The sequence below is a fragment of the Ylistrum balloti genome, unplaced genomic scaffold, assembly GCF_031769215.1.
Source record: "Ylistrum balloti isolate Yb309-2 unplaced genomic scaffold, AGI_CSIRO_Ybal_v1 Utg370118, whole genome shotgun sequence".
Lineage (NCBI taxonomy): Eukaryota > Metazoa > Mollusca > Bivalvia > Pectinida > Pectinidae > Ylistrum > Ylistrum balloti.
The window spans coordinates 379,066-403,504 of NW_026782136.1; the positions used below are offsets into that span (position 1 = coordinate 379,066).

General features: G+C 35.9%; 1 protein-coding gene across 1 annotated transcript; it reads left to right on the top strand.

Moving 5' to 3' along the window:
• The first annotated feature begins 3,099 nt into the window (after positions 1 to 3,099).
• On the top strand, positions 3,100 to 22,124 carry LOC132550285 (cystathionine gamma-lyase-like). Its single transcript, XM_060214331.1, has 12 exons — positions 3,100 to 3,261; positions 5,839 to 5,920; positions 9,347 to 9,442; positions 10,779 to 10,888; positions 11,183 to 11,317; positions 16,882 to 16,939; positions 18,461 to 18,538; positions 18,890 to 19,042; positions 19,281 to 19,402; positions 20,032 to 20,084; positions 20,873 to 21,011; positions 22,034 to 22,124. Exons 1-12 carry the CDS (start codon positions 3,118 to 3,120, stop codon positions 22,040 to 22,042), a joined length of 1,179 nt encoding a protein of 392 aa, XP_060070314.1. The 5' UTR covers positions 3,100 to 3,117; the 3' UTR covers positions 22,043 to 22,124.
• Positions 22,125 to 24,439: the final 2,315 nt, after the last annotated feature.

Below are 24,439 nucleotides of genomic sequence, written 5' to 3' on the forward strand. Positions count from 1 at the left end.
TGACCTCAATTTGACCTTCAACTTTTAAGTACTGAGATCGTTCCATAGTATTTTAGGCTATGCCAGATTGTTTTGTGAGAATGGAAATCCTTTACCTTACTACTTGTACAGATTCCCATGGTGTATCTCGCCTACTGTATTATATAGAAAGTTTAAACTTTAAATAGTAGTACAGGTTATTGTAAAGTATATGTAGTGTAAAGTAAATCAAAACGAGAACAATGCCTTCTCTTTTCGGAATTTCAACTCTACTTGCATATTCCAGTATCAGATATGCAAAATGTTGTCGTTCGATGAGAACATTAGATTTTCCATTCTGCACTGCCATACACAATTCTAAACTGAAGGAACGTATTCGTAACCTTGTTACAAGAGCTTCCTTTCCAATGGCGATACTATGTATGGTGTGTTTCGCGAAAGATACGTCCCAAATTGTCCCATCCCCGATTGGCAATATCTTCGTCGAGTTTGATGGTAAGATCTTCCAACAGACTACTGGTTTACCTGGGGAAAACTGTGCCCCTCTCAAGGCTGGCTTGTTTTTCGTATTAATGACCATGTCTGTTGTATATATACCAATCAGATCTGGATACGGTAGACTTTTCCTGCACCGAAACCAACAGGAACGGCATTCCACAAGACTGTTTGTTGAGCGTGATAATGTGAAAATAATTATTTAAAGTTTGTTAAACGGAGATGAAGACCGAAATTTGCTACCACAATTTACAAAATGCAATGCCCGACATAACTTCACTATCTGATTTCATTGGTATTTTTAAATTAATGTATTTTGAAATGAATAGATTTGAAACACTGCGATTAAGATCTGTCCTGTTGTAGATATAGAAAACAAAAGCATGTTTAAAACACGTCTTCAAAAAGAAGCCAAACGTGATTTTCCTGGCCAGTCAACAACCTGAACAAAGCTCTCCCAAAAAGTGTTCTTCCTATCTTTACCCCTAAACGCTTCACTGAATGCGGCCGTTCTATGTTCGTTACGGTATACTGAGGTTTTATACAGTGATGGGGGTCCTTTTTGAACGCTTGTTACTGTGTCTTATTTTCATGGCATTTATGAATGAATTTCCGTTATTGTCTGTACAAAACGTTAAACCATAAGAGATGTGATATTCCAACAGGTTTCGTTTTTAAATTCTTTCAACTTTTAATCAATTGCTAAAACTTGCATCCTGTCGATATGATGTATGCTTAACGGCCCATCAGTATGAATGTCAAGGTTATGTGTGTGGGAGAGGGAGAGGGAGTCACATTCAATTACATCGCTCGTGTTGTCTGTTTTGTAATTAGAACATTATTCTCTTTGCTTAATTTCGGATCGCCGTATATGAATAAAAATAAGATAAAATTCTCACGGAAAGGTTGTAACTGTCTTATTTATAAATATCGGTTTTGAGCGTACAGAGGACAAACACAAAATTAGTAATAAAGGGTTTCACGTGGGTTTTTGCCGCATGTACATTAAGCTGTATTGCCTAAATTTGCTCTGAAAAGTCCGTAATCAAAAGAGCTGGGAGGGTTTCTCAAACGGAAATGAAGTATATTTAAATTACATTTCCATTATATTTCACCTCTCCGTATCTTTAAATATCATACAAATAATTCAATTTTTGGGAAAGTCATCGCTTCGTTGTTTCAAATGAACAATAATTTTACGTTTTAGTAAAACATATTCTTATGATTTTTTCGAACGATTTACTAAAAAAATCAATTCAAAGATGAATGAACAGAAATCCATTACACGACTGTACAAGGTTTTTACATAACGTCATCTTGATGTGTCCCCTCCGTACCACGAACACGACCGTGACTACTTTCTCTTCTATAGTACACAGTACTAAGATAAGTTAAACATCAATAAATAAGGCTGATTTTGCCAATGATTTGAAAAAAAAATATGAAAGAACTTCAAGTCAAAGTTATATTCCGTGTTTATATTTGACATTTGTATTACTTTATATGGTTTAGGTGAATTTTTAAAAAAAAGTTTTCTTGGGCACAAAATCTATGCTTGTCTAATGATGGTAAATTTGACTGATAGACTAGTATCCATATTTAGTGTGTGATCTTATAGCTTTAGTCAAGTCAAGTGTCAACATGAGTCGAGTTTTAAAAAAAGGCACCAGTTATGATTGTATATTTTGAACCGATTCACCACTGGGATCGATCACCAGTTTGGTCCTGGCGTGTCCTTCTTCCACTACATTAGGTAGGAATAGCCTGACCGCCCGGGTCTGTTTTTCAGAAAGTATTTTTAGCGTTGTGATAATATATATTTAGTTTCATTTTAAAGCATTTCCACATAGGTCTATTTTACCATATTTTTCTCAAGTTGCTAATGAATGACCTTCGAAATTATCATCCCTGTATATATGTACACATATATATACATCGTAAGTATATTGGATTAATTTGTAAAAAAAAAACACTCGCTCTCAAATCATCCCTGAAATGTTTGTATTTCCTCACTGTGATGATATTCTGTTCTGAAACGGATCTGTACACTCCATTCTCGTGTTTTGTGTATCACATAAAAATCATAATAAAAGCATTGGTTCTCAATATCACAGTAAAAAAAGATCTGTTACAACAAAGACATACTCTGAATTACATTGTATATTATATATAGATTACACGTCTCTGGTTAAATACGTTTATGAATGTTCTGTAACAGAGAACCATTAAATAGAGAATATACGGGAAATGCATTGTCACAGCTGCAATACGTATTAACTTTGGTGAATAATATTATGATGAAATATCAAACCTATTTCGTAACAGTCTGAAAACGAAACCATCCAATCACATGGTTGCATTTTTACACACCCCGAACACGCCCCCCTTCAAATGCACTATCAACCGCAGTTGCGTATCATTTTCACTCCTCTGATAAGAAATTTTCTCATATATCACGCAAAACAAAACATTTTCGTCTTTTAAAAAAGATGCTAGATAATTTTAGAATCACTTGACGAAGCTTTAATTCATTTTTGTGCTGTTTAAACTTTTCATAAAAAAAGATTAGATTATCGATTTTGAAGGTGAAGGCCCTTTCTCTAACCTCACGCTACACGACGATATCTCCCGGAACAGCACACCATGGAAAACTTGAAACCATTCGAACATTTTGCCACAAATGCTCTCCATGCTGGGCAGGAACCAGAACAATGGAAATGCAAGGCTGTCGTTCCTATGATTTCTATGTCAACGACATTTAAACAAGAGGGACCCGGTCAACATTCCGTAAGAACTATTTTTACATTGTTTGGATATGCAGAGTAGCCTCCCTTACCTCAAGCATGCGTTTACTATGTATTTTTGCACAGTGCAATCTGCTACATTGTCTTGTCACTGTATATTATGCGATGTATTTTAAATGTCTGTTAATTGATCCTTGTTAGCAATATCGAGGTATAAATTATCCATTTTGTATTTAATATTAATAATTTCTGTCTCGAAATGATACATTAATGTCCATATGTAAATGTAAATTTGATAGGTGTTGAAATAACGAGGGCGAACACCGGTTTCGGTTCCAGTTGTTTATTCGGTTTATCTAATTATAAAGACCCTACAACATAGTACACATAAAGCACATAAGCACGATCCCTTATAATACATATCAATACATTAAATATCACACATAATGTACATTATAGATCATATCACAGCTGTCATTATCGCAAAAGGGAGTTTACTATACACAATGTATATCTACTTGTAGTATATGGATACAAACGGGTAATACTTTGTAAAAAAAAAAAAAAAGGAATATAGCGATGCGCTATAGCCACGTACGTTATACATCATTAAACTGCATTTAATAGAACGTTATGCTACAAACAATATGCAGAGTGAAAACCTACCCCAACAATGGGTCAAGGGTCCTAAAGTAACATAAGGCTCATTAATCACATGAATATTATCAGGGTCGTAGACGATCAACTGTAATAAAAACAACGCATATATAAGTAACAAAACAGTATGGGTCATTGAATATTTGTTTTGCATAAAACTACACAAGATCGACGATATTATTGGCGCCCATGTAGGGACTCGGGAATAGTACTTAGCCATGCCCCACCAGCATCGCTGTTACCCCTGGAAACTCGAGGACGAGTTATTTCCTGGAGGGGTAGTATGTAACCCTGGTAAAATACTAGCCGCAATATACCACTTGGCTAGAGAGAACTTCTCTTTAGCTCGATTGGTTGAGCATCAGACTAGTAAGCCAGGGGTCCCCGGTTCGATTCCTAGCGGAGGCATTGAGATGAAAAATGACCTCTGTTACATAAATATTAATGAAGGAATATTAAATGTGAATATTGATATAAAATTATCATTTTAGAGACAGAAAATTTTGATATAATGAAATGTGAATTTATGACGAATGGTTAGTGAGTTGATGTTATGGTGCAGATTCTGTTGTCAAACTAATTAAGGGGTCGAGGGTAAAGATATTTAATGAAAGGGTTATATGAGTGAATGGCTTTCAACTTCCTTCAAATGAATTATCTGTCTTTGACCCACTTTTGATCTCAAAATGGGTCAAGTTATACATTTAAACAACTTCTGAATAACTAAATTGCTCAGTGTAATAATGCTTGACTAGTAACATGCTTGGAAGAATAGCTAACAAGTGTCAACATCTTAAACAACACATTCAAAAACATGTTATTTGACCAATTACATGAAAGATAAAGGGTACCAAATTTTTCCAAATAATTGACCATGACCCACTTTCAAGGTCCCAGGGATCAGGTGTGTTGAAAGTTTAAAAATTTCATTAGAATGTTTTCAGGCATGTTGTATGCTGGACGATGAAAGAATATTAAGTTTGTTTATATGCATGACCTTGACCCACTTTCAATGACACATCAAATATTAAGTCTTCAATCAATCCAATGGCCCAAGGTCATGTTATTTGGCTTGTAGTATGCTTGGAAGAAGGATTATTATGATTAAACTGAGCCTAATTTCAAAGTCACAAGGGTCAAATGGGATCAAAAATATTTACAGAACTTACATTGTATAAGCATAAAGCTCAGGATCATAACACTGGTCAGTTTGTAAATAGCATGCTGGGATAAATGATTTTCAAGTGTTTAAAGCTTTGAATGAATGACCTAGATCCACACTCATGGACACATGGGTAAAACATGGCAAAGTCTTGAATTGACTTCTATCTCACCAATAGACCATGATTTTTGTTATTTCACATGCAATACAGAAACAAACAGTTTTTTAAACAATAAAAATTACCAGAATAAGATCTTATAATGTCTTCTATTTGGAAGCTACAAAATGATACAGACCAACTGAGCCTATCATCTTTCCTGTCATTATTAACTTCTCTTATATATATGTACATTATTTCTATATTTGCAGGCCAATGCAAATATGTAAACTGTCTTAATACATATAGATCTAGTGACCCAAATTTTATTAATTTTGTTTGTGTGAAACAAAGAATGTGATAATGGAATAAGGAAGATATTGAGTAGAAACAGTGCTTACTATTTTATATAAGTGAAGCAAATGTGACCCTATATGTGTCTTAGTAAAGACAGTGTGATTCCTGTATTTATTGTCTCTTCACACAAAACTAGGGCGATCTTTGTATTAATGGTAATGTAATTGTTTGATTTCTTGGTTAAAGTCAGATCTCTTTAGAACAATGAAGCTGCAGAATTTATCAGAAAATGAATATTTTTCAATCAGATCAGTTAGAAATGAATGGATAAAGGTTTTGTGATAGTTGTTACAGATTGTTATCAGGACTTGTATTATGTTTGATGTGTTGTTTTCTCTACCTTACAGGGATATGAGTACTCCAGGAGTGGAAATCCCACACGTACTTGTTTAGAAAAATGTATCGCTGCTCTAGAAAATGCCAAATATGGTATGTATTTGAACTTATTACACCTGATTTGTGATAACCTCCATGTTAATTACTTTGATAGTTTTGAATAATTGTAGGCCTGACTGGCATTTTGGGATGAATGTATGAAAATTGATTTACCTGTTTACTCCTTGGGTACATCAGTTTTTTTCCTGAGTAAAAATTAATTTGTCTATGTTACACTAAATGATCTGAAGTATACTCAACAAAAAAAGAAACACACAAAGTTCCTTCATGCAGTACACTTTACCTGTAAGGAAATAATGGAATATTTGGTCTGGTATTACGTCAAGAATGATCGTCCTTCTCGACAATCTACCCTAAAATCAGCCAAGTGTGTAAATGTCATTGTCTCTTTTTGTGAGCTTCTTCAGTCTAAATCACGAAGCGTAATCAAGCCAAGCCGAACTTTTTCAAACAAACAATTTAAACAGATACTTTTAACTTTGTCCACTTTCATTTTCCATGTTGGCATTTTGATTTTGTTATTGACCGAGACGCCACGCTTAATGCAAATTCAGAGGGGTAGAGCAATTGCGATGTTGATGGATGGTCATAGCTAAGCTGCTGTCTCAAGGCAGTTTGGCGGTGCCCAGTGTGCAATTAACCGTCCTATACAATTTTCCATGCTACTGGGTTATTTCCTATTGTCCCTGGAGCGGTTGTCTGTGTGTAACAATCCCACAACAAGACAGGGCGATTTGATTGTCGCATTTGTACAACACAGATTCAAGACTTCTGTAGAGACTGTGTTGCATACCTTAGGTACTTGTGTCGTATTCATTAGTGCTCAAACTGCCCAGTACCACTTGCACGCTGAGAGAATCATTTCATGCCAACTTTATGTCGGGCCACCTCTGACACCACGGAGGCGGCAAGTGGGTCTTCACTAAATGCGCAGACATGGCCCTAATTTGTTTGGGATGCGTCCGTGGAGGCATGTGATGTTCACTGACTAGTCTAGATTCTGTCTGTATCACCCAAATGGAAGAAAAAGGGTATATCACTGACATGGTGAGTGTTTCACCGATGCATGCCTGGTTAAAGGTGATAGATATGGTAGGGCTTCTGTAATGGTTTGGGGAGGCATCTTCCGTGGAGTTAAATCCCCCATAGTGGTCCTGGATCCAAACCTCTTTGCCCTTTGATACAGAGACCAGATCGTCCAACCATATGTCCTTCCACTTCTCGGACGTCATAACCAAATTTTCCATTGCTTGACCTCATGTTGCCAGAGTGTTGTGATTTTCTCATGGCAAACAACATTCAGCCTCTGGAATGGCCCCCATATAGCCCCGACATATCTCCCATTGACCATCTGTGGGATGAGCTGGAGGGGTGTATTAAAAAAAAGGTCAAAACGCCCCCAGCTAACCACGCCCAGTTGATCGCAGCATTAACACAAGCTTGGAATAACATTCCCTTAAAGCAAATAAATGTTCTCATGAATTCAATGTGTAGGAGAATCCATGCAGGGATTCGTGCAAGAGGTACCCCCACCAGGTACTGAAGTGTCAATTTGTTTTTTGCGGGTATCCTACTTTGTGTAACTACTGACGACACAAGTGATGTCACACAGACTTTTTCTTCTACAGTATTATAAAGAGTAGACTTTTCTCTTCACATTGATACAAAATTTTATACACATTTCCCAAAATATCAATGGCTAGTGATTGTGTGATTTAATTTTGTGTTTCTTTTTCTGTTGAGTATACAAATAAAACTACAGCATGGCTATTGACATGAAACAGAGGAAGTAAATGTGTGAAGGTAGTGCAATGGTCAATTTTGTCTACCTGGGTCATCAATGTTGATTGGAGAAGGATGTTAGAAACAGTGTGTTTGTATAACAGTAAGGCAATTTATTTACTGATGGCAGAAATGGTGTATTTATATAACAGAAATGGTGTGTTTATATTACAGGAATGGTGTGTTTATATAACAGAAATGGTGTATTTATATAACAGGGATGGTGTATTTATATTACAGAAATGGTGTTTTTGTATTACAGGAATGGTGTATTTATATAACAGGAATGGTGTATTTATATTACAGAAATGGTGTTTTTGTATTACAGGAATGGTGTGTTTATATTACAGGAATGGTGTTTTTATATTACAGGAATGGTGTGTTTATATTGGAATGGTGTGTTTATATTACAGGAATGGTGTGTTTATATTACAGGAATGGTGTGTTTATATAACAGGAATGGTGTATTTATATTACAGGAATGGTGTGTTTATATAACAGGAATGGTGTATTTATATTACAGAAATGGTGTTTTTGTATTACAGAAATGGTGTTTTTGTATTACAGGAATGGTGTATTTATATAACAGGAATGGTGTATTTATATTACAGGAATTTACAGAAATGGTGTTTTTGTATTACAGGAATGGTGTGTTTATATTACAGGAATGGTGTGTTTATATAACAGAAATGGTGTTTTTGTGTTACAGGAATGGTGTGTTTATATTACAGGAATGGTGTGTTTATATTACAGGAATGGTGTTTTTGTATTACAGGAATGGTGTGTTTATATTACAGAAATGGTGTTTTTGTATTACAGGGATGGTGTGTTTATATAACAGAAATGGTGTGTTTATATTACAGGAATGGTGTGTTTATATTACAGGAATGGTGTTTTTGTATTACAGGAATGGTGTGTTTATATTACAGGAATGGTGTGTTTATATTACAGGAATGGTGTTTTTGTATTACAGGAATGGTGTGTTTATATTACAGGAATGGTGTGTTAGTATAACAGGAATGGTGTTTTTGTGTTGCAGGAATGGTGTGTTTATATTACAGGAATGGTGTGTTTATATTACAGGAATGGTGTGTTTATATTACAGGAATGGTGTGTTTATATAACAGAAATGGTGTGTTTATATTACAGGAATGGTGTTTTTGTATTACAGGAATGGTGTGTTTATATTACAGAAATGGTGTGTTTATATAACAGAAATGGTGTTTTTGTGTTACAGGAATGGTGTGTTTATATTACAGGAATGGTGTGTTTATATTACAGGAATGGTGTGTTTATATTACAGGAATGGTGTTTTTGTATTACAGAAATGGTGTTTTTGTATTACAGGGATGGTGTGTTTATATTACAGGAATGGTGTTTTTATATTACAGGAATGGTGTGTTTATATTACAGGAATGGTGTGTTAATATTACAGGAATGGTGTTTTTGTATTACAGGAATGGTGTTTTTGTATTACAGGAATGGTGTGTTTATATTACAGGAATGGTGTGTTTATATTACAGGAATGGTGTGTTAATATAACAGGAATGGTGTTTTTGTGTTGCAGGAATGGTGTGTTTATATTACAGGAATGGTGTGTTTATATAACAGAAATGGAGTTTTTGTATTACAGGGATGGTGTGTTTATATTACAGGAATGGTGTTTTTATATTACAGGAATGGTGTTTGCCTCAGGTCTGGCCACTACTACTGCAATCACTCACCTACTTAAGCAAGGGGATCATATCGTCAGTATGAATGATCTGTATGGAGGTAAAGTTTTATTTACAAACTGTGTATACTTCAATACATCTTCAGAACATGCGGTCACCATGGTTACATCAACAGAAGTTATCTGTCTACACTATATTAATATAAATCAAAGATATGTGGTATTCTAGCTATACAGGTTAAAGCCATCTTTTTAATATTGTAAATACTCGATATTGATGGTTTGATTTGTTGGTTCAGAAGTAGGAAGTTCACGATAGAACCAAGTTAGACTTGATCTTGATGGTTCAATAAGTGTACCTGACGATACCATGGCAATAAAGATAAAATACCAGTTGGCAATATAATCATAATCCAAACTCATATCCAAAATAATTAGGGCAAAATATGAACAAAAGAAAGATTTACATGGAGGCATACATACATTGGACATCTGTAACATAGTGTCGGAGGTTACCATGGTAACATAATCATTGCAAACTTCGGTAACATAGTGTCTGAGGTTACCATGGTAACATAAACGTTGCATACATCTGAATCATTATGCTGGAGGTTACCTTAGCAACATGAACGTTGGACATCTGTAATATTGTGTTGGAAGTTACCATGGTAACATAAACAACGGTCATCTGTAACATTTGAGTACTTCTTCTTTCGTAGCCACTGACTTTCACAAATACAAATCACCACCGTGATTGTATGATTCTTCATTCAAAACCTGTATGGTTTGAAGGTGATCCAGTTATTAAATTTAAGCCGTTTTACCTGACTATTAATAGACACTCAAGGAACTAAATCCTCCTTGACACTGAAATTAACAACAGATTTCCCAAACTAGTGTAAGAAATTGTACACACAAATTCAGGGTAAAATGTGCCTAAGGTAAATAGTCCTGTTTTATTGATCAATAAGTGAGTACTAATTATCCATATGTTTACATGTATTATTCATGTTTTTAATTTGCTGCAATATTGGCAGTTTTTATTTATTTTTGAAATTCATGAAAGAAAATCACAAATGAAAGAAAATTGGTTCACATTATTGTGACAATAGCAGTTAATTTGTATGCATGTTATCATTGCATCATATTGATACATCCTGCATTACCATGGCAACATGATCACTGAATATCTGTCGCCATGATATCATAATTTTCATGAACTGTGATTGATAGAGATTCAGGGCCAATAGTGAGTATTTGTCAAAGATGAACTTGATACTTACATTCAAAATATGTAGTGGTTTTTGTGTTCTACTACATTAAACTACAAAGAGGTAACCAAGCTGGCAAGTTTGCTGTATCATTTTCATTAAGAGAACTACATGATATACTGCTTGTGATTTAAACTTACTGTATTGGCCGATCTATCTCCTACAGGAACTAACAGATACTTTAAGAAAGTAGCTTCAAGAATGGGAATTGAGACATCATTTGTGGATTGTACTGTGCCAAAGAATGTTTCAGCTGCGATCAGGCCCAACACTAAGGTAGGTCTACTGGTCACCAGGCCTGTGATACAATCAGACCCAATACTGAGGTAGGTCTACAGGTCACCAGGCCTGTGATACAATCAGACCCACTTCTAAGGTAGGTCTACAGGTCACCAGGCCTGTAATACAATCAGACCCATCACTGAGGTAGGTCTACAGGTCACCAGGCCTGTAATACTACAGTGTAACTGTTAAACATGGCAAATGGAAGTGAAGAGATCTGATTCATTCAGAGGTTTATAAATGTTTTGAAGAAGGTATTATTCTAATCCATTCTTCTGTGTGTTGTAGATGGTCTGGATGGAGACACCTACCAACCCTACCATGCAGCTTGTGGACATTGAGGCAGTGGTCAGTGTGGTCAAGGCCGTGAACAAAGATATCTTTGTGGTTGTGGATAACACATTCATGTCGTCTTACTTTCAGGTAAGTGTCAAGGGTAAATGGGACAGTGGTAGTAACCAGAAGGTGTAATAATTGGACGGGACAGTTCCTAAAGGTCAGAACTGTCTTTATGTTAGGCTTCTTGAACAAGACTTCATAGAGGTCAGAATTGTCTTTATTTTAGACTCTATGCACAAGACTTCCTAGAGGTCAGAACTGTCTTTATGTTAGGCTTCTTGAACAAGACTTCATAGAGGTCAGAATTGTCTTTATTTTAGACTCTATGCACAAGACTTCCTAGAGGTCAGAACTGTCTTTATTTTAGACTCTATGCACAAGACTTCAACGAGGTCAGAACTGTCTTTATTTTAGACTCTATGCACAAGACTTCATAGAGGTCAGAACTGTCTTTATTTTAGACTCTATGCACAAGACTTCATAGAGGTCAGAACTGTCTTTATTTTAGACTCTATGCACAAGACTTCCTAGAGGTCAGAACGGTCTTTATTTTAGACTCTATGCACATGACTTCATAGAGGTCAGAACTGTCTTTATTTTAGACTCTATGCACAAGACTTCATAGAGGTCAGAACTGTCTTTATTTTAGACTCTATGCACAAGACTTCATAGAGGTCAGAACGGTCTTTATTTTAGACTCTATGCACAAGACTTTATAGAGGTCAGAACTGTCTTTTATTTAGACTCTATGCACAAGACTTCCTAGATGTTAGAACGATCTTTATTTTAGACTCTATGCACATGACTTCAACAAGGTCAGAACTGTCTTTATTTTAGACTCTATGCACAAGACTTCCTAGATGTCAGAACGGTCTTTATTTTAGACTCTATGCACATGACTTCAACAAGGTCAGAACTGTCTTTATTTTAGACTCTATGCACAAGACTTCATAGAGGTCAGAACTGTCTTTATTTTAGACTCTATGCACAAGACTTCAACAAGGTCAGAACTGTCTTTATTTTAGACTCTATGCACAAGACTTCATAGAGGTCAGAACTGTCTTTATTTTAGACTCTATGCACAAGACTTCATAGAGGTCAGAACTGTCTTTATTTTAGACTCTATGCACAAGACTTCAACGAGGTCAGAACTGTCTTTATTTTAGACTCTATGCACAAGACTTCATAGAGGTCAGAACGGTCTTTATTTTAGACTCTATCCACATGACTTCAACAAGGTCAGAACTGTCTTTATTTTAGACTCTATGCACATGACTTCAACAAGGTCAGAACTGTCTTTATTTTAGACAGAACTGTCTTTATTTTAGACTCTATGCACAAGACTTCCTAGAGGTCAGAACTGTCTTTATTTAAGACTCTATGCACATGACTTCATAGAGGTCAGAACTGTCTTTATTTTAGACTCTATGCACAAGACTTCATAGAGGTCAGAACTGTCTTTATTTTAGACTCTATGCACAAGACTTCATAGAGGTCAGAACTGTCTTTATTTTAGACTCTATGCACAAGACTTCCTAGATGTCAGAACGGTCTTTATTTTAGACTCTATGCACATGACTTCAACAAGGTCAGAACTGTCTTTATTTTAGACTCTATGCACAAGACTTCAACGAGGTCAGAACGGTCTTTATTTTAGACTCTATGCACAAGACTTCAACGAGGTCAGAACTGTCTTTATTTTAGACTCTATGCACAAGACTTCCTGTCTTTATTTTAGACTCTATCCACATGACTTCAACAAGGTCAGAACTGTCTTTATTTTAGACTCTATGCACATGACTTCAACAAGGTCAGAACTGTCTTTATTTTAGACTCTATGCACAAGACTTCCTAGATGTCAGAACGGTCTTTATTTTAGACTCTATGCACATGACTTCAACAAGGTCAGAACTGTCTTTATTTTAGACTCTATGCACAAGACTATGCACAAGACTTCAGAGGTCAGAACTGTCTTTATTTTAGACTCTATGCACAAGACTTCAACGAGGTCAGAACGGTCTTTATTTTAGACTCTATGCACAAGACTTCAACGAGGTCAGAACTGTCTTTATTTTAGACTCTTTGCACAAGACTTCAACGAGGTCAGAACTGTCTTTATTTTAGACTCTATGCACAAGACTTCATAGAGGTCAGAACGGTCTTTATTTTAGACTCTATCCACATGACTTCAACAAGGTCAGAACTGTCTTTATTTTAGACTCTATCTATGTCAGAACGGTCTTTATTTTAGACTCTATGCACATGACTTCAACAAGGTCAGAACTGTCTTTATTTTAGACTCTATGCACAAGACTTCATAGAGGTCAGAACTGTCTTTATTTTAGACTCTATGCACAAGACTTCAACAAGGTCAGAACTGTCTTTATTTTAGACTCTATGCACAAGACTTCCTAGATGTCAGAACGATCTTTATTTTAGACTCTATGCACATGACTTCAACAAGGTCAGAACTGTCTTTATTTTAGACTCTATGCACAAGACTTCCTAGATGTCAGAACGGTCTTTATTTTAGACTCTATGCACATGACTTCAACAAGGTCAGAACTGTCTTTATTTTAGACTCTATGCACAAGACTTCCTAGAGGTCAGAACTGTCTTTATTTTAGACTCTATGCACAAGACTTCAACGAGGTCAGAACTGTCTTTATTTTAGACTCTATGCACAAGACTTTAACGAGGTCAGAACTGTCTTTATTTTAGACTCTATGCACAAGACTTCCTAGATGTCAGAACAGTCTTTATTTTAGACTCTATGCACATGACTTCAACAAGGTCAGAACTGTCTTTATTTTAGACTCTATGCACAAGACTTCAACGAGGTCAGAACTGTCTTTATTTTAGACTCTATGCACAAGACTTTAACGAGGTCAGAACTGTCTTTATTTTAGACTCTATGCACAAGACTTCCTAGATGTCAGAACGGTCTTTATTTTAGACTCTATGCACATGACTTCAACAAGGTCAGAACTGTCTTTATTTTAGACTCTATGCACAAGACTTCATAGAGGTCAGAACTGTCTTTATTTTAGACTCTATGCACAAGACTTCATAGATGTCAGAACTGTCTTTATTTTAGACTCTATGCACAAGACTTCATAGAGGTCAGAACTGTCTTTATTTTAGACTCTATGCACAAGACTTCATAGAGGTCAGAACTGTCTTTTATTAAGACTCCTTGAAGCCCTTAAGGGGTAATTTTTTTTTGTGCATTGTGGGAGCAAATTGTTTGCTAAATAGAACTGGATCAGGAAAGGGGCAGTTGGTTGTTAATTGTCATCATTAGGAAAGCTGTATGGTGTTCTCTGAAAGCTCATTGGTTTAAATCAATAACACAACAAATATCTGTTTTATCATGTTTATTTTGTAGGTGATTATTTGATAAAGTCTGTACATAATCAGGGTATTTAGAACTAGTTATAACTGATAATGGGTCACACAGAACCAGCCATCAAATATGACATCATAACCAGTTCCCAACATTAGTTACAGGCTATTACCTTAGATTTCAACATCCGGAAATGTAGAATTCAGCTTATGAGTAATAAAATATATCCATAATAAAGCGTCAAATTTGTTGTTTTTGTACATATTTTCGGCGTCGGAACATTGTTTATCTTGACTATTGTTTATAAACATGTTAATGCTTAGTTGATTACGAAGAAAGCCGAGTGGGTCACATGGCTTGTCACGTGACAAAGTCATTTACTTCCGCCTCAAAGAAAAAATAGATTACGAGGTAAACAAACGCACATGTCTCATGTATGACACTTGCTTTTGCGCCTTTCTGCTAATTCTTATATGCAGTAAATGATTCTATGGACAAAAGTGGTCTTAATAGCGAGGTGGTCTTAATAGTGAGGTGGATCTGATTGACCGCAAAGAGCAGTAACTCTGCTTGAAATATAGACTATATATATCATTAAGTAATGTGCCTGTATATTATTCAACAATAATAACTAGACTGTATATAAAATGTTGAATTTTATTAAATACATGTAAAAAATATATAATTGATGAATTGACAAAAGAATTTACACGAATATATTCCTTAGTTTATATCATAATGTACATGTATATTTACTATTGTAACCATTGAATAAAATGATATATCAATATATAATTAACAAACAATAGATCGCTATTAAAACGTGTATGTCATGTAGTTTCACACAAGTTAATCCGATAATGATGTTTACTTCGTGTACCGCCACCTGGTGACAGGTTCGGTAACCTGTGACGAAAACAATGGTCGAGAACGACTCACATGCTTGCGGTTCACGGCCCACCAGGTAAACTTTAATCACTGGTCAGAACTTGGTCGTAATTGTGAGGTCAATTATCGTTAATTAGTGGTCATTGGGACTATAAGAAATAGTCGTAATACGGAATAGCGGGATGGTGGTAATACTGAAGCGACCAATACAAAGATATATTGTGGAAAAAAACGGGACTGAAAAAAGTGCCCGTAATAGCGGGGTGGTCGTTAGGTGAGGTTTCACTGTAATATATAATTTTTAACTATCAATCTGAGAAATTCATTTTGTTTTGGCTTTGTCGTGTGAGAATTTTCTATGTCAATCGTGGGCACTAAACTAGTGGGGTCCCAAAGGGGGTAATTACAATCGGAAAAGAAAAAACTTATTGTGCAGAAATGCACAGGAATTGATACTTTTCTGTACACACTAATAGATATTGCACTGTTTATTATGAAGGCTATGTTTATCATCACGGTTGTTATTCTTACAGTAACACCAGTACCGTCATATTTTTACACTTAAAACGAATACCCCCAATTGTAAATTCAAGTGAATAACACAACAATTTTCATTCAACATTTTATCAGATAACACTTTTCGTAGTGTTGTTGATTACATATTCACACGTCAAACACTGGATATTGGATTATAATCAGTGACAGGCGGATACGTTATAATTACAGGGCTGACGTTAAGCTAACTAGTCGAGCAGCAGCTTCGCAAAATCTGAATCCGTATTCAGTCCAAGATCCTCCGTCATCTTTAGCCATATATTAATCTCCTGTCTTATATAAATTCTTGTCTGTCCTCTTTTCTGGTCCGACTCCTCCCTCTTACGCTTTCTAACACTTTCTGTAAGGTGACTTTTAGGTCCTCATAGCTTTTTCGTATTTGTGTCGGCCATATTGCTTCTATCTAGGCATACACGCATATGCAGCATTAGGGTTACGGTTACTGTAATGTATGAATTAGATCAGGACCACAATGTTTACATTCTTTATTTTTTAGATATCAATAAAAAAATGGTTGCAGTGATAGTAATTAACAGAAAGTCTTAGTTTTGTAACATACTATTGGAAAATAGAACATTTTATATCATTTTCTTGTAGTGTTTTTTAACGTTATAGTCGCTTTAAATTTAGGAGCAGATATCATTATGTTGTAAATAAGGTCTGAAATTTAGGAGCAGATGTCATTATGTTGTAACTTAGATCTGAAATTTAGGAGCAGATATCATGATGTTGTAACTAAGATGTTTAAATTTAGGAGCAGATATCATGATGTTGTAACTAAGGCTGTTCATTTTAGGAACAGATATTGTAATTTTGTAACTAAGGTAGGTTTGTAATGCTAATTCAATCTATTTTACAGAGGCCATTATGTTTAGGAGCAGATATCGTGATGCATTCCCTGACCAAGTATATGAATGGTAAGGCTTACTATATCATGGTAAGACTCAATGAATTATGGTAAGACTCAATGTACTATGGTAAGACTTGCTGTATCATGGTAAGGCTCAATGTTTCATGGTAAGGCGTAAACTGTATCATGGTAAGGCTCAATGTTTCATGGTAAGGCTTACTGTACCGTGGTAAGGCTTACTGTATCATGGTAAGACTCAGTGAATTATGGTAAGACTTGCTGTATCATGGTAAGGCTTACTGTATCATGGTAAGGCTCAATGTTTCATGGTAAGGCTTACTGTATCATGGCAAGGCTTATTGTATCATGGTAAGGCTTACTGTACTGTGGTAAGGCTCAATGTTTCATGGTAAGGCTTACTGTATCATGGCAAGGCTTACTGTATCATGGTAAGGCTTACTGTATCATGGTAAGGCTCAATGTTTCATGGTAAGGCTTACTGTATCATGGCAAGGCTTACTGTATCATGGTAAGGCTCAATGAATTATGGTAAGACTCAATGTACTATGGTAATACTTGCTGTATCATGGAAAGGCTTATTGTATCATGGTAAGGCTTACTGTATCATGGTAAGGCTTACTGTACCGTGGTAAGGCGTAAACTGTATCATAGTAAGGCTCAATGTTTCATGGTAAGGCTTACTGTACCATGGTAAGGCTTACTGTATCATGGTAAGGCTCAATGTATCATGGTAAGGCTTACTGTATCATGGTAAGGCTCACTGTATCATGGTAAGGCATACTGTATCATGGTAAGGCATACTGTATCATGGTAAGGCATACTGTATCATGGTAAGGCTCAATGTATCATGGTAAGGCTTACTGTATCATGGTATGGCTTACTGCAGTACAATTTCTAGGTACTGATGTCACCTGTCTATAGGACATTTACACACAAGGTACTAAGTAAGGAGGTCATCTGTGTATATAACAGGTACATATTAGGTACAGAGGTCACCCGTCTATATAACAGGTACATATTAGGTACAGAGGTCACCCGTCTATATAACAGGTACATATTAGGTACAGTGGTCACCTGTCTATATAACAGGTACATATTAGGTACAGAGGTCACCTGTCTATATAACAGGTACATATTAGGTACAGAGGTCACCTGTCTATATAACAGGTACATATTAGGTACAGAGGTCACCTGTCTATATAACAGGTACATATTAGGTACAGAGGTCACCTGCCTATATAACAGGTACATATTAGGTACAGAGGTCACCTGTCTATATAACAGGTACATATTAGATACAGAGATCACCTGTCTATATAACAGGTACATATTAGATACAGAGGTCACCTGTCAATATAATAGATACATATTAGGTACAGAGGTCACCTGTCTATATAACAGGTACATATTAGGTACAGAGGTCACCTGTCTATATAACAGGTACATATTAGGTACAGAGGTCACCTGTCTATAACAGGTACATATTAGGTACAGAGGTCACCTGTCAATAACAGAGGGACATATTAGAGAGATCACTTGGTGCCTATTTAATCTCTTTATTTTCCAGGCCACTCTGATTCTGTGATGGGAGCACTGGCCACTAACAGTGATTCTCATGCTGAGCAACTCAGATTCCTGCAAAATGGTGAGTTTTTAGCAATATTCCACATGATTTTGTACATTTACGTAAGTCATCTTGGCAAAGAAGAACTTTGTCTGTACATTCACCCTTTATAAAAAGCTTTTATGCTTGTTATCTTGGATCTCCGCAACAGATTTAGTTCATACTTAGTTCACTCTATATTTTCCTCAGCTCTTTCATTTGAATTTTAATAACAGTTTTTCAATAACAGAAAGGTTTATATTTCATTTCATTGATCATGGCCATTGTGACACTTCTCCTGTTCGGGATGTGTTCGATGTATCTACATGTGCCTTCATTTTCCTTTCTTTCGGTTGAATTTATTTATTATATTTATTATTTATTTTTCTCAAGCGTTTGGACCAATCCCATCCCCATTTGATTGTTTCTTGGTAAACAGAGGCCTGAAGACCCTCCATGTTAGGATGAAGGAACACATGAAAAATGGCTTGGCTGTTGCTAAATTCCTAGAAGCCCATCGTTGTGTGGACAAAGTTATCCATCCAGGTTTGTACCAATGTAGGCATGAAACTAGTATACATACTGAAAAACACGCATAAAAAATCTTCTCACCCTCTACAAGCCAACTGCCGGGCACCTATACAGGGCTTCACACATTCAAGTGTCTGGTGGAGCACTTAATGAATGGACTGAATCTACAACACAATAGGTGCACAGGTTTTACTAAATGTAGACTTTTAGAAACGGCGCCTGTTCCATCAATTTTTTTCTGTTGTATTTTCAGGCCTGCCGTCTCACCCTCAGCATGAACTAGCCAAGAAACAAATGAGGGGGTTCAGTGGTATGGTCACATTTTACATTCAAGGAGGACTGAATGAGGCGTCAACCTTCCTGAAAAGTCTCAAGGTAATAAAATTGTACCTAGGTTAGTAGAACTTGTTACCTGTATGTGTTACAGATAAGTTTATCTCGGCCGAGAGCTAATATTCTGTCAAACAATTTCAATTTAAACAATTTTAAAAATTTAAAAATGCCATGATACTAGCAGCAGCTTTACTTTATCTGCTGCACAGCTTAAAAAGTCCGACCTTTATAGCTTGTACATAGTGTTGAATATGGTGTCTGTCTCTCACTCAGCTGACAGAGCATGCTCCTTTGTCTCAGTTTGTAGAGCTGTGGATTATCATGGAGAACAACCAGGTTAGAATGCTGTGATGGGGGTAGGGGTTGGGGGTAGTGGGGGGTTGGGTTGGGGGTGGGGAGGGGAAGTGCTCAGCAGTAATATGTATTTTTTATTCCTTTATATTCAGTTATAAATCCCCCTGCCAGTTGGAGGTGGGGGCAAACATGGTAACTCATGTCCATCTGGCTGTCCTGTTATGTCTTGTTGTATTTCAGAACCAATGTCAAATCTTAAGAACCTCTCAGATTTAGTTCATATACACCTCATGATATTTTAACACCAACTTGGGCATGTGTCTTACAGATATTTTCTTGTGTTATTCAGACTTTGATTTTCTTACACTATTTTACAGGTTTTCACCCTGGCAGAAAGTTTAGGAGGTTTTGAGAGTTTAGCAGAACTTCCGTAAGTATGATCATGGACATGATCTCCATTGAGATAAGCTGACTGATATCAGTGGAGGTACATTATACACCATATAGTGTATAGTGTACACTTCTTATACTAGTGCAATTCATAAGTGTACCATTCTAATACAAGTTATCAGTGTACCATCTTGTATTAGTACAAGTTATCAATGTACCATCTTGTATTAGTACAAGTTATCAGTGTACAGTTCCTGTATTAGTACAAGTTATCAGTGTACAATTCTTGTATTAGTACAAGTTATCAATGTACCATCTTGTATTAGTACAAGTTATCAGTGTACAGTTCCTGTATTAGTACAAGTTATCAGTGTACAATTCTTGTATTAGTACAAGTTATCAGTGTACAATTCTTGTATTAGTACAAGTTATCAGTGTACAATTCTTGTATTAGTACAAGTTATCAGTGTACAAAACTTGTATTAGTACAAGTTATCAGTGTACAATTCTTGTATTAGTACAAGTTATCAGTGTACAAAACTTGTATTAGTACAAGTTATCATTGTACAGTTCTTGTATCAGTGTACAAAACTTGTATTAGTACAAGTTATCAGTGTACAAAACTTGTATTAGTACAAGTTATCAGTGTACAAAACTTGTATTAGTACAAGTTATCAGTGTACAAAACTTGTATTAGTACAAGTTATCAGTGTACAAAACTTGTATTAGTACAAGTTATCTGTGTACAATTCTAGACAAGTCATTGATGCCTTATGAGATTTCTATCAGTGATATTAATGACAGAGGTATTATTGTATTTTTCCTCAGTTCTGTGATGACACATGCCTCAGTACCTATTGAGGAACGAGACCAGCTGGGGATCTCTGACAATCTCATCCGACTGTCTGTTGGTCTAGAGGACGAAGCTGACCTGTTGGCTGACCTTGACCAAGCCTTAAAAGCAGCAGTAAGTTAGAATATACAATGAACAGATACATAGTACACATTATAGATATAAATATACATAGCACATAAAACTAGGCAAAGGGTTGACCTTTGGCACTAACTATTAGGGTATCCTTTTGGATCTACGGCTGTTCCCGGAAGGAATTTCTTGATTTTGATGTTTGCGGGACGTTGTGTCACCACCCCCCGTTATTAGGGACTACGTCAGAAACCATAGAAACCCTCGACCGTTTTTGGTATTCAGCTGTTAAAATGTGACCTCATACTGTCAGAATAATCAACTGCTCAATACAGGATTGGTTGAAACTTCCATCATATACACTGGATTAAAAATTTAGATTTAATGCTGTCCAGAAGATTCATACAGGTCTATTAGGTCTCATACAGATTGGTGTTTATTGTATAATTTGAATATTGAACAACAGAAAGAGAATATTTCCTTGGGTGAAATAAATATACATTTTCATTACTGAAGGTCTAAAAAGCAATATCTGTTATTCAATCCACTAGTTTTATTTTGATAATATAGTTTACATTTCTTCCAAATAATCCTTGCCCAAAGTTTGCAAGGTTTTCAGTTCTGGTGTAGATGGGAAGGTGGTAAATCTCATGTTAAGCATGAAAAAATTGCCCGCTATGGGTAGCTTCAGTTGAGCTAGAAAGGTGAAAGGTCCTTGCTGAAGGCACAGCCACAGCTTGCCAACAGAATTCAAAACTATGTTCATGTATTAAACAGACCAGAGCGCCATTGACTGTGCAAGAATTTGAGAGGAATTTATCATAATCCTTCTTAACGGACTTTAAAACACTTGGTGTACATGATCAATACTGTCATACATTTTGACGTAGAAAAACATATTCTCCAGCTATTTCACGGAAATAAATTATCTTTATTTATGAGCTTGGGGTTTATGTGTAGAAACATGCATTTTTCCGGCTTTTCTCCAGTTATTTCACCGAAATTCTTCCTCTCTAGAGTTAGCTTGTGGTTTCTTGTTTAATGATATCTTTATATATTTTCAGGTGCTGTAGGCCTTTTTGCGAGGACCCCAGTATTTTTCTCTCCATATCTGACGCTAAATACTGGATATTCCACTTTCCCCTACAATGTGTACAATACAGATCTTAGAAAATAATCAGCTTTTCCTTACAGAAGTGTACATACAGATCTCAAAAATTAATTATAACAACTCTTACAGTAATAAAATATGCAGTATACCTTAATTGTCAAAAAATATCCAGACATACATGTACCCAACAGGAAGACGTCTTTACATGGCATCCATGTATGTAGACATACAAGACGTACATTTACCCAACAGGAAGACATGTCTTTACATGGCATCCATGTATGAAGACATACAAGACGTACATGTACCCAACAGGAAGACATGTCTTTACATGGCATCCATGTATGTAGACATACAAGTCATACATGTACCCAACAGGAAGACATGTCTTTACATGGCATCCATGTATGAAGACATACAAGACGTACATGTACCCAACAGGAAGACATGTCTTTACATGGCATCCATGTATGAAGACATACAAGACGTACATGTACCCAACAGGAAGACATGTCTTTACATGGCATCCATGTATGAAGACATACAAGACGTACATGTACCCAACAGGAAGACATGTCTTTACATGGCATCCATGTATGTAGACATACAAGACGTACATGTACCCAACAGGAAGACATGTCTTTACATGGCATCCATGTATGTAGACATACAAGTCGTACATGTACCCAACAGGAAGATGTGTCTTTACATGGCATCCATGTATGTAGACATACAAGACGTACATGTACCCAACAGGAAGACATGTCTTTACATGGCATCCATGTATGTAGACATACAAGACGTACATGTACCCAACAGGAAGACATGTCTTTACATGGCATCCATGTATGTAGACATACAAGACGTACATGTACCCAACAGGAAGACATGTCTTTACATGGCATCCATGTATGTAGACATACAAGACGTACATGTACCCAACAGGAAGACATGTCTTTACATGGCATCCATGTATGAAGACATACAAGATGTACATGTACCCAACAGGAAGACATGTCTTTACATGGCATCCATGTATGTAGACATACAAGTCATACATGTACCCAACAGGAAGATGTGTCTTTACATGGCATCCATGTATGTAGACATACAAGACGTACATGTACCCAACAGGAAGACATGTCTTTACATGGCATCCATGTATGTAGACATACAAGACGTACATGTACCCAACAGGAAGACATGTCTTTACATCATATCCATTTATGCAGTTATATAATATACATGTTCCCAGATTTGGATTCCTTGTTAAAATATTTGCTTGGTTTTTGATTTTGCACTTTATCTACTAACAGGGAATGGAGTTTCATTTCATTTTTTGTTTTGCATTAAATGCTGACTTGTCTACATCTGATCATGTGTTATTCCATTTAAAATCAATTCCACTCTGTGACGTGATAATACGTCATATTATTGCATGCTTGTGCAAGTGCTGTATGAAGTCGCGTGATGTCAACCAATCAGATTCAAACACATATCCAGAAAATTGCCCAAAAGTGCAATACAATGTTTTATCACAATTTTGGTATCCATGACGCTGTTTGAATATTTTGGAATAAGATATAATTTAAATGATATGAGGTCATACCTTGAGCATTTGTTGTTTCAGGTTTGATACAGAAATGTCAATAAAGCGTTAAAAGGCATTTTGTTTGGATTCTTCCTTTGGATTTATGGAGCTCAAATAAACAATATCAACCTCGGTCGATATAAGTTTTCACTTCATAAATCCTCGTACTGATTAAAACAAATAGCCATAGTTGTATAACATCCCTAGTGAATATTACCAACTGATTGTACAGTAAATACACGTGTATCATTACGTATGACTTTTTGGCATTCTCTCTGCTCATTTAATCTATGATTAAATTAAGAGTTCAGAATATTTTTTTAATTTTTGAAGATGTAACTAATTATTAAATTTAAATTTATGTTTGATTTTTATCAGTTCTGATATGACTTTTCAATTCTAGTCTAGCGTTTTCTCTGTTATATAATTTTACAACTTTGATATGATCTGTTTTGTATTTCTTTTTGGCAGCATCATTAAGGATGAAACATCAACATTTTTTAAATATTTTAGAAATGTGTTCATACATCAGATATGAAAAAAAACAACTTATTTTTGTTATATCTAAGTCATCAGAAGTTGTGCAAGCTTTTATTTAAACAGTTATGTTGTATATATTTGGTTGAATCCAGAAAAATCTGTAACCGAGTGCCACCTTCTCTTCCCCCACAGATCTGATAATCATTCGGAAGACTACCTCTTTGCGTGCGGGTACAGACAAATCTAAAGAAATATATGTCATAATTTTCTATATAGAAAAGTCCACTG

Bases quoted from the DNA above. Each gene is read 5' to 3' on its own strand.
- LOC132550285 (XM_060214331.1), top strand. From the start codon at position 3,118: ATGGAAAACTTGAAACCATTCGAACATTTTGCCACAAATGCTCTCCAT. The intron at 18,539-18,889 runs GTGAGTTTTTAG...ATTTTTCTCAAG, and splicing joins ACTCAGATTCCTGCAAAATG to CGTTTGGACCAATCCCATCC. The intron at 19,043-19,280 runs GTTTGTACCAAT...TTGTATTTTCAG, and splicing joins GGACAAAGTTATCCATCCAG to GCCTGCCGTCTCACCCTCAG.